This window comes from Manacus candei, unplaced genomic scaffold (genome assembly GCF_025592945.1).
Source record: "Manacus candei isolate 608988 ecotype Guabito, Panama unplaced genomic scaffold, ASM2559294v1 h1tg000070l, whole genome shotgun sequence".
Lineage (NCBI taxonomy): Eukaryota > Metazoa > Chordata > Aves > Passeriformes > Pipridae > Manacus > Manacus candei.
Window position 1 is genome coordinate 697,875 of NW_026138118.1, and position 11,901 is coordinate 709,775.

General features: G+C 63.5%; 1 protein-coding gene across 10 annotated transcripts; it reads left to right on the forward strand.

The window, feature by feature from the left end:
- Window positions 1–7,857, forward strand: LOC127479821 (CYFIP-related Rac1 interactor A-like). 10 transcript variants are annotated; one of them, XM_051807257.1, is made up of 12 exons: window positions 75–161; window positions 2,840–2,923; window positions 3,422–3,502; window positions 5,295–5,455; window positions 5,536–5,641; window positions 5,854–5,990; window positions 6,118–6,195; window positions 6,318–6,434; window positions 6,544–6,623; window positions 6,715–6,841; window positions 7,068–7,138; window positions 7,225–7,857. In XM_051807257.1, the coding sequence occupies exons 3-12, from the start codon at window positions 3,433–3,435 to the stop codon at window positions 7,286–7,288; spliced, it is 1,011 nt and encodes a 336-aa protein (XP_051663217.1). In that variant the 5' UTR covers window positions 75–161; window positions 2,840–2,923; window positions 3,422–3,432; the 3' UTR covers window positions 7,289–7,857. The 10 variants fall into 10 exon arrangements, with proteins under 10 accessions (XP_051663216.1, XP_051663217.1, XP_051663221.1 ...); XM_051807261.1 differs by having other exon boundaries at window positions 5,334–5,455; XM_051807259.1 differs by lacking the exon at window positions 75–161 and adding an exon at window positions 4,741–4,820 and having other exon boundaries at window positions 2,910–2,923; window positions 5,334–5,455.
- Window positions 7,858–11,901: the final 4,044 nt, after the last annotated feature.

An 11,901-nucleotide genomic window follows, 5' to 3' on the forward strand; every position in this document is an offset into this window, starting at 1 on the left:
GGGCCGGGGGGCTATGGTGGTCTTTGTGGTGCATTCGGCAGCTGGCGCAGGGCGGCTCACGCACACGGCGGGCGGCTCGTCCCCGGCACCCCGCGATCCCGCAGCATCCGCAGACCCGCGGCCGCCACCGCCCGCCCGCGCCTCGAGCTCCCACCGCCACGGTGAGCACGGGCCGCCACGGGGGACGGGGACGGGGCTGCCACCAGGCCTGAGAGCAGGGCGAGGGACTGGCTGTCCCCCCTTCAGGGACCCAAACCGCCGGCAGCCCCCGCAAGGGACCCCTCTTTCCCTTTGCACCCCTGGCCCGCTGCGCCGCAGGACTGGGGGTGATGGGGTGGCTGATGGGATGGAGATGGGGTGGGTTCTCCCCACCCCGGGGATTCTGAAGCCCCGCGGTGGCCCCGGGTGGGTGCGGGAGCACGGGTGGGTGCTCGCCCGCGCCGGCTGGGTGCTGCGGATCGGCTCCCGGCAGCCCTGCGGTAAATCCTGCCGCTCAGCCGCAGCCGCAGCCAGGCAGAGGGGAGCCCCCCGCACCCCGCCAGCCCCACTCCGGGGGCTCAGCCCCCGCGGGGGGATCACACCATCCTCTGCTCGGGGAGGTCCCCAAACCGGGGGGTGGCGGCGCTGAGAAGCCCCAACACCACCCTGGGCAGGGCTGGGGGTGTCCTGGTTGATCCTGGGGTAAGATTTAGGATCAACACCCGGATTCCCGGGATAAGGTATTCCCCCCCCCGCCATGAAAAATCCTTCAGGCACCGCGCGTCCGACCCCGCAGCGGCTGCGGCGATGCCGGCGGGGCCATGGGCGGGGGGCAGCGGCAGGAGGGGCTCGGCGGGGGCGAGGGGCACCCGGGGGGCACCCAGTGGGCACCCGGCGGGCGGGGAGGCTGCGAGACCAGGTCAAGGGGAAGGGTCAGCCGGCCCCCGGCCGGGGCTGCGGCTCTGCACCAGCCTGCGGTGCCCACAGCGATGCTGCGCCGGCGGCGAAGGGGCACAGCCCAAAAACGGCCCCCGGTGACACGGAGGGACCTGATCCGTGGGCATCGCTGCCCCTCCGGGGTGGCCAGCCTGGGTGCTGCCGGCTGTGGGGAGGGATGCTCCAGGATGCAGGATTTGGCCCTGCCTGGAGCAGGGGGCCGGGGTGATCACCCCATCGGCTGGGATGTCCCCATGGAGGTGACACCTGCCGTGGGGTCCCCATGGGGCAGGACGCTCGGGGAGAGGAGCAGCTGCCGGAGCAGGGCTGGGGTGCAATGAGGCCACCGCAGGGAGGGACAGAACCCAGGGCCACCTCGGGTGTGGCTGAGGACAGGGAGCGTGCTGCTCCCAGCCCTCCTCCAGCAGCACATTCCTCTGTGATTGCTCCCCATTTGGGAGTGGATTTGGGGTGCACAGTTCCTCCAGTTCAGCCTCATAGCAATGGGCAGCCTGCACTGGAGGGAGCCTCTCGCCCTCCCCGACAGTCCCCCCGGGGGGGATGTGCTGTGGTACCCGGGGCTCCCAGGGCCAAGGGCACCCACAGGATGTAGGCACCTGGGACCGAGGAAATAGTGCAAATCAGGGGCTGAGCCCCCAGCGGATCCTCCTCCCCACCCGGAGGGGCTGCAGCAATCCCCAGACTCCCACCCAGCACCAAACCTCAGTGCCACGGCTCCAGCCTCACACCGGGGTGTCCTCACACCTGGGAGCACAGGGACCTGTCCATGCCCCCTCCCTGGGCAGAGGCAGAGTTCAGCAGTGTCAAATCCCAGCCCCAGGTCGCCCCAAGTCAAGGACAACGGCCACGAGGACGCCCGTCACAGTCACAGCATGTGTGCGAATGCCGGAGCAGAGCGGGTGCCAATCTCCCACCCCGCCGGCTGCCCCAGCACCCCGGGGACCCCCAGCACCCCAGGGACCCCTCAGCACCACTCCAAAACACCCCAGCATCCAGCAGGACGAACCTTGGCGTCACTGTGCCGGGGCAGCTCTGGGTGTCTTTGTGCCATCACGGGACACGAGCGCCCACCACGCGTGGGGAAACTGAGGCAGGGGTGTGCAGTGGGGAATGTGGGTGCTCTGGCTCCCCCAGAAAGCAGCTGAATTTTAGTGTCAGTCTGATGCAGCTCCGATGTAAAGCCACCACTTACTGGGTCTGGAGGAGGAGGAGGAGAAGGAAGGCAGAGCCACCACTGTTGATGCTGAGGGGCTGCGCTGGGGGTGAGCAGGGAGCACTGGGCTGAGGGGCAGCAGCCCCATCCCAGGCACGAGGCCATCCCATCCCTCTCCACTGCTGCTCCAGCTCTCCTTCTCCCCTTCCCCTGCCTCATTAATTAAACCCAAATGCTTAATTACAATCTGCTGAACCCATGACTGCTTCCTGGAGCCCGCTAACACCATGGGGCCAATCCTGACTCCCCCACATCCCTGTAGGAGAGGTGGGAGACAAGGAACGGGGGGAGCATCCCAATGCCTGCAGGATTTGGGTTGTGGCTCATCGGTGGCATAAAAGGATTTTCATGCAACACACTGAAAAGAGCAAACCTAAGCGGTGGAGCTGGGAAAGTCATCCCTGGGGATCTTGGCCTCTCCAAGGAGAGATGGGGACAGATGGCTCAGCCCTGGGGTTGTCCCCGGGCTGCTGGCAGGTCCCCCAAGGAGTGAAGAGGGACAGGGATACTCAGCTCAGTGCCTGGTGAGCTGCCAGTGGCAATAAAAAAATAACCGAGGTCAATAAGGCTGGTGGCAGCATGAGGTGGGTGGTGGGATCCAGGGTCCCACTGTGCCTCCCCACCTGGTCACCCACCAGTGGGGCCCCAGGGCAGTGGGGTGCCCTGACCCTCTCGCCCTCCTGCCTGCAGGTCCCCGCCAGCCCATGCAGTGACTCAGGGGGTGGCACAGCCCCTGCTCCTGCCGTAGCCACCGCTGCCACTCCGGGCACTGAGGTAAAGACCCGAGATCACGGCTGTGGGGTGGGTGGGATGCACCAGCGCAGGCACTAGACCCCCACACCAAGTCTATGGGGCACAATTCCCAGCTGGGATCTTCCCCTGTCCATGGGGAGTGCCCAGCCCCATCAGCAAAGGCATGACCCCATGGGGGTCACCTGGGGCAGCCCCCCAACCCTCAGGAGAGCACGGGGTGCCAGGGTGGGGGAACCGGGGTGCCTCGGTGGTGGCTGCATGGCCAGGGGTGCCCCAGGGAGCACAGCACTCCCAGACCCGCATCCCACTTTCCTTGGGAATTGGCAGAAGTGCCGGGAGAGCCGAGCTGCCACATTCTGGTGGATGCTCACACCCCTGTGCCCGGCCAGGAGGGAGAGTGATGGGGGCCACGGGGTGCGGATCCCGGCGGGATGGGCACAGGCAGGTGCCGTGGAAGTGGCACCGTGGGGGCTCAGGGGTGCCGGTGCTGTTCCACTCTGTTCTGTTTCTCTCGCTCAGGTCTGCTGGCCATGGGCAACCTCATAAAGGTATTGGGCAAAGATTTAGAAAACTGTCCTCATTTTTTCCTGGATTTTGAAAGTAAGTCCCATGAGCAGGGCGGGCGCGGGGAGGGGGCCGGGGCCACTGCTGTGGCTGCTCTCTGGAAGATGGGGACAGGCACCGTGTCCCCGAGCAGCCCCGTGTCCCCAAGTGCTTTGGGGCAGCCCCAAACTCACCCTGCAAAGGGTTGAATGGGGCAGGGGAGCGAGACCCCTAGAGATGCCCCATCCCTCGAAGTGTGGGGAGACATCCTGGCTGAGTGGCAGGATACAGGATACATCCCAGCAGCAGGACCTGGCCCAGGACGACCTCAGGCACCTGCCTGCTGCTGTAATTGATGGCACTGGTGGCCACGTGGCATGTCCCCTGCCACCCTCACGGCAGGGACAGCCTGGAGGCTGGGTAAGGAGGAGGGAATGATCCACCTGCACCACTGGAAAGGTTGGTGCAGGGGTCACAGCCTAAACCAAGCGATGGGGATCAGGGACCTTCCCCTGCTTCCTGCTGACCTTGGCTAATTGGGACAGGAAAGCACAGCTCTGAGACCTCCCAGGCTGGGCACAGGGGTGTACAGGAGATGGTGGACACCGTGACAAGATGCCAGACCGGGCACAGCCCCAGGGCCCCCCTGGCTCCCTCTCCTGTAATTCCTCCAGGGCACAGCTCAGAGCAAGAGTGAGGAGCGTAAAAACAGTGCAACTGCTCACCCCAGTCCTGGCCCCAGTTCCATCCCCAGTGGGGAAGGGCCATGCGCAACCACCTCAGGCAGAGGCACCTCCAAAATACCCAGGGCTGGGGGTCACACAGCCACCCACTCCCACGGCAAGAGACCTTCCTGGCTCCTCCAGGTTCCTTTGAGGCAGCACAACCTTCACCTGCCTCCAGTCCCCTCCACAGCCCACGGGCATGGGGCTCTGGGGGCTCGCTGGGATGCCCCTTTCCGGGGCTGGCTCTGCCCCTAGAGGAGGGGAACGCCTGTAGCCAAGACTTCAGGGACTCGCTCACCGCTTCCCGGCGGCTCCCTCCTCCCTCCGCTCCTTCCTCTCCATCACCCCATCCGCCAGCGCTCATCACCATCGGGGGGGGGAAGAGGCTGCACTCGGGGCCGGGAGCAGCTGAGGGGTCACCCCCCGGCTGTCCAGGAGCCCCCCGAGCCCCCGGGGAGCAGTGGGGGGAGGACGGGGGCTCTGGCCACCGCCTCTGCCCACAGCCCAGCACCTCTTCCCCGAGCTCCACCTCACCATCATGCTTTTTTCCTCTTGTTTCTTCTCTTGCAGGTTTCACATGGGGAACCTTCTAAAAGTGTTGACTTATAACGAACTTGACCAAGGCCCTAATTTTTTCCTTGACTTTGAAAGTGAGATGGGATTTTTATTTTCCTTTTTTGTTTCGTATTTATCCTGAGTTCCACATCCACGCCATTTTGAGTTCTTGTACCCATCGCCCATCGCATTGAGCCCATCCCAGATGTCCTGCCCCCACCTTTGCTGTCCAGGGGTCTCCCCGGGGAGGGGGAGCAGACCCATGGCCGGGGGCTGTCACTCCACACCTCTCCCCCGGGGCAGTTGGGGCCAGCCCAGGGCCAAGGGCTGCTCGGGGAGCCCTGTGAGGGGGGCCGAGGGCTCCTCAGGGACCCCCATGAGCAGGACTGGTCACAGGGCAGCCAGGACTCGCCCCCACCTGCCCCCCACTCCACGGCTTGACTCGAGCTCGGGCAAGGAGACGGATCAGGGGGAGAATCCCACCAGGAAGGGCTGTGGACTGGCGGGAGAGCCGTGGGACGGGGTGCTGGCACCCCACTCTGGCTCTCGCCGCCCCGGGCCCCACTCAGAGCCCTCCGGGTTTCTCTCCCCGGGGCGCTGCCCTGCAGATGCGCAGCCGACGGAGGCCGAGACGGCGGTGTGGAACCAGGTGAACGCGGTGCTGGAGGAGGCACAGACCATCCTGGCCGAGCTGCAGTCCTACACGGGGGCCGGGCAGGAGATCCGAGAGGTGGGTGTAGCGCCGGCGCCCGCTGCCCACCCACTCACCCACCACAGCTTGGGGCGACCGCTGGCGCTCTCCTTCCCCAGGCCATCCAAAACCCCGGGGACCTGCGGCTGCAGGAGCGGGCCTGGAGCGCCGTCTGCCCCCTCGTTGCTAAGCTGAAACGCTTCTATGAGTTCTCCCTGCGGCTGGGTGAGTGCCTGACCCCCACTCCCCCTTCCCTGCATCCCCTCCTTGCATCCCACATGCCAGCCCGGATGCAGGAATGGGACGGGCTGCAGGAGTCCCGGCCATGGAGTGTGCTCAGCTCTGGGTGCTGTGCTGCCTTGTGCCTCAGTTTCCCCATCGGGGGGGGTGGGGAGGTGCAGAGGGGCAAGAGGGGACCAGAGGTGCTTCGTCCCCAGAGAACGCCCTGCGGAGCCTTCTGGAGGCCCTCACCAGCCCCCCGTACGCCCCGACCCAGCACCTGGAGCGGGAGCAAGCCCTGGCCAAGCAGTTTGCTGAGATCCTTCACTTCACCCTCAGCTTCGATGAGCTCAAGGTACCTCCCTGTGCAGGACAAGAACTGGGGGTCCCCACACTGGCACCGTGCAAAAGTTGTGAGCCAGCAGGGTCCCTTTGGGACCCCCCAGGTTTGCTGTAGCCCCTAACCCAGGTTTCCCACCCAGATGACCAACCCTGCCATCCAGAACGACTTCAGCTACTACAGACGGACCATCAGCCGGAATCGCATCAACAACCTGCAGGTGAAAGGATGGTGCTGTCCCCCACCCTGACCAAGGATGGCCTCCCCCAGGGGTTCACAGGGCTGAGGGTGACTCGGGGGTGATTAACCACCTTAATGGCCCCCCATCACACCCCTCCCCAGCTGGATGCAGAGAGCGAGGTGAACAACGAGATGGCCAACAGGATGTCCCTCTTCTATGCTGAGGCCACCCCCATGCTCAAAACACTCAGCAATGCCACCACCAAGTTTGTTTCGGAGGTGAGGGATGCTGGGGGGACCCTCAGGGTGGGGGGAAGGCTCCTTACAGCCCCAGCACCATGTGGGTGACTGGGGGTGGAAACAGCAGTCAGGACATGTTGGGTTTCAGAACAAGACCCTCCCAATTGAGGACACGACTGACTGCCTGAGCACCATGGCCTGTGTCTGCAGGGTGATGCTGGAGACCCCGTGAGTACCCCATATGGGTTGGGGGGGACACCTCAGTGCCGGGATCCCTCTGCCAGCCCCCCAGGCTCAGCCGGCCCCTCTCCCGGCACAGGGAATACCGGAGCCGCTTCACCAACACCGAGACCCTCCTGTTCTGCATGAGGGTGATGGTCGGCGTCATCATCCTCTACGACCACGTCCACCCCGTGGGGGCCTTTGCCAAGACCTCCAAGATCGATGTGAGTGGCCATGGGATGCATGGGGGGGCGGGGGTCACACCCATCCTGCTCATCCCAGTGTAGCTGTGATGCTCCCCCCGGATGATCCCTATGGGGATGTGACTGAGCTGGTCCTGAGGGGAACTCATCCCCCTGAGCAGCAAGGAGGAGGATGGAGAGGAAGAGGGACAGCCCCCCCTGTGACACATCAGGGATCTCACAGCCCCTCTCCCTCCCCCCCCACCAGATGAAAGGCTGCATCAAAGTCTTGAAAGACCAACCTTCAACCAGCACTGAGGGGCTCCTGAATGCTCTGAGGTGAGCCAGGGGCCACGGAGGGGGGTGTGGGGTGACAGCAGAGCAGGTCAGGGTGGCCACAGGGTGACCATCCCCTCTCTGTCCAGGTACACCACTCGGCACCTCAACGATGACACCACGTCCAAACAGATCCGGGCCCTGCTGCAGTGAGCGCGGGGCGGCCGCCGCAGCCACAACGTCACCGTGTCACCGACGCCCATGACCATACTGCTCATTTTGTACAGAGGGAAAAGGGACAATAAGGAATACACAGGAATACTAACAGAACATCAAAATGGCCCGAGGCCACCCCCCCCAGGCGCTCCTGCCCCCCTTCCCACCCCCCAGATTAGCACCCGCTCCTGGACACATGGTGCGGGTGGCACTGTGGGGACACCGCGCCGAGGGCGTCGGGGCCGGGCAGGATGGACCCGGGCAGGGATGTGCCAATGGGGCCAGTGGCAGTGAGTGCCCATGGCATGGGGACACCTTGGGGAGGGGGCAGGTGTCGCCCCTGTCCCCATCCTGGTCCCCGAGAATTTGCTGGAGGAAGAGGAGGAGGAGGAAGAGGAGAAGGAGGAGGAATAAGCATCCCTGTGGATCTGCACTGACTTTGGAGGAAATGGCTCAGTCTCACCTGGTAGATTTTTAATATGAGCAATTAAATCCACACTCACCTCTTCTTTTCTACATTTTTTTTTGGGTGTGAAATAAAATGACATTTAATGTTCGAGGCCAGAGCGGGGCTGTCTCTGCCACGTCCTCATCCTGGGAGGCACCCACTGTCCAGCCCTCATGAGTCCCATCCATGAGACCCCCTGACTGAACCCCCCCCAGGGAGCATGTCCCCCATCCCTGATTCTGTGGGGACCCATCCCTGTAGGGCAAATCCCACTTCCCAAGTCTCAACCCTACTGTGACACTGCCGGTGATCAGGAGCTCCCGGAGGGTAAACAGCCCAGGGTGGCCCCCAGAGTGCCCCCCATGGTGGGGCTGCCCCCACTGCTGCCCCCAAGCCAGCCCATCCAGGACCCCCTCCTTCCCCAGTGCCCCAGCAGCTGCAGACTGGGAGGACTGGGATGCTGCTGGAGGCCATGGCTGGCTGCCACGGGGCCGGTGCCTTTGCCGGCAGATGGCCCTGTGACACCGTGACAACGCGGCCACGCTGGCCCCACTCACACCAGCTACACGGTGGGGGGCCCCACTCGGCCTGACACCCCCACCCACAGCCCCCCGAGCTGGGGGAGACCCTGGCGGGGCCCCTGCAGTGCTGGACCCCGGGTCAGCCCTTGGCGGGGGCTGTGACACCCCCCATGGGGACACCCCAGGACTCACCTCAGCACAGCCATGCTCCCAGGGCACAGGGCCAAGTCCCCTGGGATTTGGTGTCCTGCCAGTGCTCTCCTTCCCGCCACCTTTCCCGCCTTTCCCGCCTGGCACACAGGCTGCTCCCGGCACTGCTGACCCCCCCTCACTGCCCCACACAGCTCCCCCCACTGCCAGGGGACAATGGGCACCCCACAGGTGCCACCAGGACCCCAGAGCCTCCTGCAAGGTGTCACAGCATTGGCAGCACTCCTGTGCCTCAGTTTCCCCACCTGGGCAATGGGTGACAACCACTGTGTCCAGCACGTGCTGGAGGGCACGTGGGCAGGGTCCCCACAGCCCCCTGAACTCTGGACTCCCCCACTGAATTCCTCAGGGTGCCAAGATGTGGACACCAATCCCAACCACCTGCCCCCACAGCCCAGCTCAGCCCACACGTCCCTAAACCTGCACGGGCACCCCCGGGCACAGGGCAGCACCACAAGAATGGGACAAAGAGGGGGCACAGCCCCCAGCCCTTCGGATACCAGCATTTCCTGGGCCCGATGCCAGGATCCTGCCACACACACCCGGGCTTTGCCGCCAAATCCACCCCGGTCCCGCGCGGCGCGGGATGGGGCACACACTGTTGCACAACCCTGGCCAACAGCTCCATTTATTTTTAGGCTCTTGCGACACGGCCTCACCGCAGCCACCCGAAACGCTGCCGAGGCACCGGATGGGCCACAGCATCCCCCACGCCCTGCCCTGCTCCCAGCTCTCCCAGCAGTTCCGTGCCCCAGCCATGACTCGGGTTCCCCTTTAGTTTCCTTCACCCACCAGCCCTGTGACAGCAGCGGTGCCACTCAGCCCTGCTGAGCCCAGATGGACCCTGAGGGCTCCCTCCCACCACACCCACCACCCAGGGCTCCGTTAAATCCCCCCGGTGCTCCACGACACGACGATCCCACCTGGGAGCCGAAGACGAGCCCAGGACACGGCTCAGTTCGGTGGCTGCAGCTGCCGCGTGTCTGCAGGAGCCGATGGCCCCAGGTGACACCATCCCACAGATGGTCCCCAGCCCGTCCGAGGCACCGGTGCAGGACTGTCCCTGCAGTGTGGGAACTGGGGTGGGAAGAGCCAGGGCAGCGTCACCAGCCGGGACCTCCAACGGGAGTTAAGGGACAGCCGGGTGCTTTAAACCCACCAGTGAACAGGGGCACAGACACCAGCTGGTCACCGGTGCCGGGCGAGGTGGCAGCTGTGCCCCCGTGCCCCAGTGCCAGTTGGCTCCTGGCACAGAGCCCATAATGTCCCCCCACCTCCCTCACGGTGCCTCTTGCTTGTGAGGGGAGGGGATGAGGCCAAACTTGTGACATGTCCCAGCCCTGACTGTTCCCCAGCATGGCACCTGGCAGAGCAGAGCAAGTGGCACATCCTGCCCCAGCAAAGGGCAGCATTGCATGGATGAGCCACTTCCTGTGGGATGAGCAGATCGGAGCATTTTATACCCAAAATCTGGTAAGAAAAGGGAACCGAAAGGTGGAGGAGCAGAAGGAAGCACAAGTCACAGACAGATTTTGGGCTCTGAGCTCTGTGGACAGTGGCCATGAGCGAGGGCATCAGAGTTTGGCCACCCGTGTGGGCAGTGAGTCAGGGCCAAGCTCAGTGTGGTGGCCTGGCAGGGGCTGGTGGAGGCTGGAGGCAGCCAGCGATGGGGATGCAGATGGGGAGGTGCTGCTCACGTACCTCTCACTGCTGGACACAAGGATCTGTGCTGAACTGGCTGCCACGGTGCCCGCCCCGGTGCCCACGCTCCTTGGACCTGCATCTGCAGCTCTGCCTCGCACACAGCCCAGCCAGTGACCAGGGACAGGAGCCCACCCCAGTGCTGTGCCAAAATACCAGTGCCCAGGTGAGGGGGCTCCTCCGAGGACAGGCAGTGTCCTGTCAGCAAGGACACAGAGCTCCCCCAGCTCGAGCTCTCCGCTCGATGCTCAGCCAGGCCAGGGCGCTGAGGACTTTAATTGATGGCGAGCCAAGCCACGCTGGGCCTGGACTGTTTTCTAATCCCAGTGTAATTAATGACCTTATCTTTGGCCAAAGCCATTTAGATTAAGTGGCTGGTGTGATGGGCTCGGCGGCTCCGGCTGCACAGATGGAAGAGCCGCGTTTGTCTGGGGATTAGTGGAGGGCAGATGGAGTGAAGTGCCATTCCCATCCCCAAACCTCCCGGCACTGACAGCAGCCTGAAACCTGAGACCACAACAACTTTCTCAGCGAGTCCTGGCTGGGACTGGAGAGCGATTCCAAATTGTTTGTCCCTTCTGCAGGGCCCAGAGCAGGAGGAGCAGGAGATGGTGCTGGTGCCAGGAACTGTGCGACCCTGCCTGGAGACCCTCAAACAGCAGAGGTACAACAGACACCGGCTCCTTCCTTGGAGAGCAAACCATGGCAGGGATGCCTGAATAAAACCCTGTGTCCCCACTGACAGCCCCCACCTCTCCAAGGAAACAAACTCACCTGCTCCTCACTGCCGGCAGGATCAGGGTGTGCTTCCTCCTTCCACTTCCCAACCCAGTCACAGCATGGACAAGTATGACAGACCCTGTTCTCCTGGGAAGGCCTGGGAGCCCCTGCTCGGCCATGGCTCAGCACAGCCCATCCTGAGCAGGCTCTTGAAGAGAACAGGCAGACTACAGCTATTGTGGAAGAGGAATAACATGTATCTGTGAGGATAACAAAGTTCATATTAAACCGATTAAGGATATTTAATCCATTTCCAACAGTATGGACATCTGACTGCACTCAGGAGCCGGAGCAGATAATCCCACCCCTCATTCCCAGTGTGGCCCCATTGATCCTGGCCTGGCCTGGGGAGATGACTCAACATCTCTGTGCTGTCTGTCAAAAACCATGCTCAGCACACGGGCGGTGAGTGGGGCTCACATCCCGTCCATCCAGGCTGGGAGAACACGATTCCATGTCACGACCTCATGGCCTTGTGCTCCAGCCCTGGGCTGAGCCCATATCCATGGGTTGAGTCAGCACGGATGGCAAACAAGTCTGGGCTGGAGAAGAGGCTCAGCTGGCGCTGCACAGACCCAGCAACACAAATGCAGTGCCCAGCATTCCAAACCTGATGCCCAGCTCTGCCCAATGCCAAATTCCCAGCTCTTCCCCACATATTCCCTTTGGTACAAGCTCCCAAGCCACCCCACACTCCATCACACCCCCCAGAGCGTGACAGAAATAACTCAGTGCTGAGGAACACAAAAAGGAGGTTTAATCTAATCCCCACCAAAGCAGGAATCTCCAGAGCCTGCGCCGGCAGATCCACCCACGCAGCCCTTCCCCTCGCAGGATGAGCCCTGGGAGGTGGCTCTTGCCACATGGCACAAGCAGCTGAAGGAAAAACTTGCGCTCTACCAACCCAAAATCCTCCCAGGAGGAACTGTCCCGATTTCATTTGCCAGGAG

Coding starts and splice junctions, on each gene's coding strand:
- LOC127479821 (XM_051807253.1), top strand. CDS start 4,931: ATGTCCTGCCCCCACCTTTGCTGTCCAGGGGTCTCCCCGGGGAGGGGG. Junction 5,456..5,535: donor CCGGGCAGGAGATCCGAGAG/GTGGGTGTAGCG, acceptor CTCCTTCCCCAG/GCCATCCAAAACCCCGGGGA. Junction 6,624..6,714: donor AGGGTGATGCTGGAGACCCC/GTGAGTACCCCA, acceptor CTCCCGGCACAG/GGAATACCGGAGCCGCTTCA.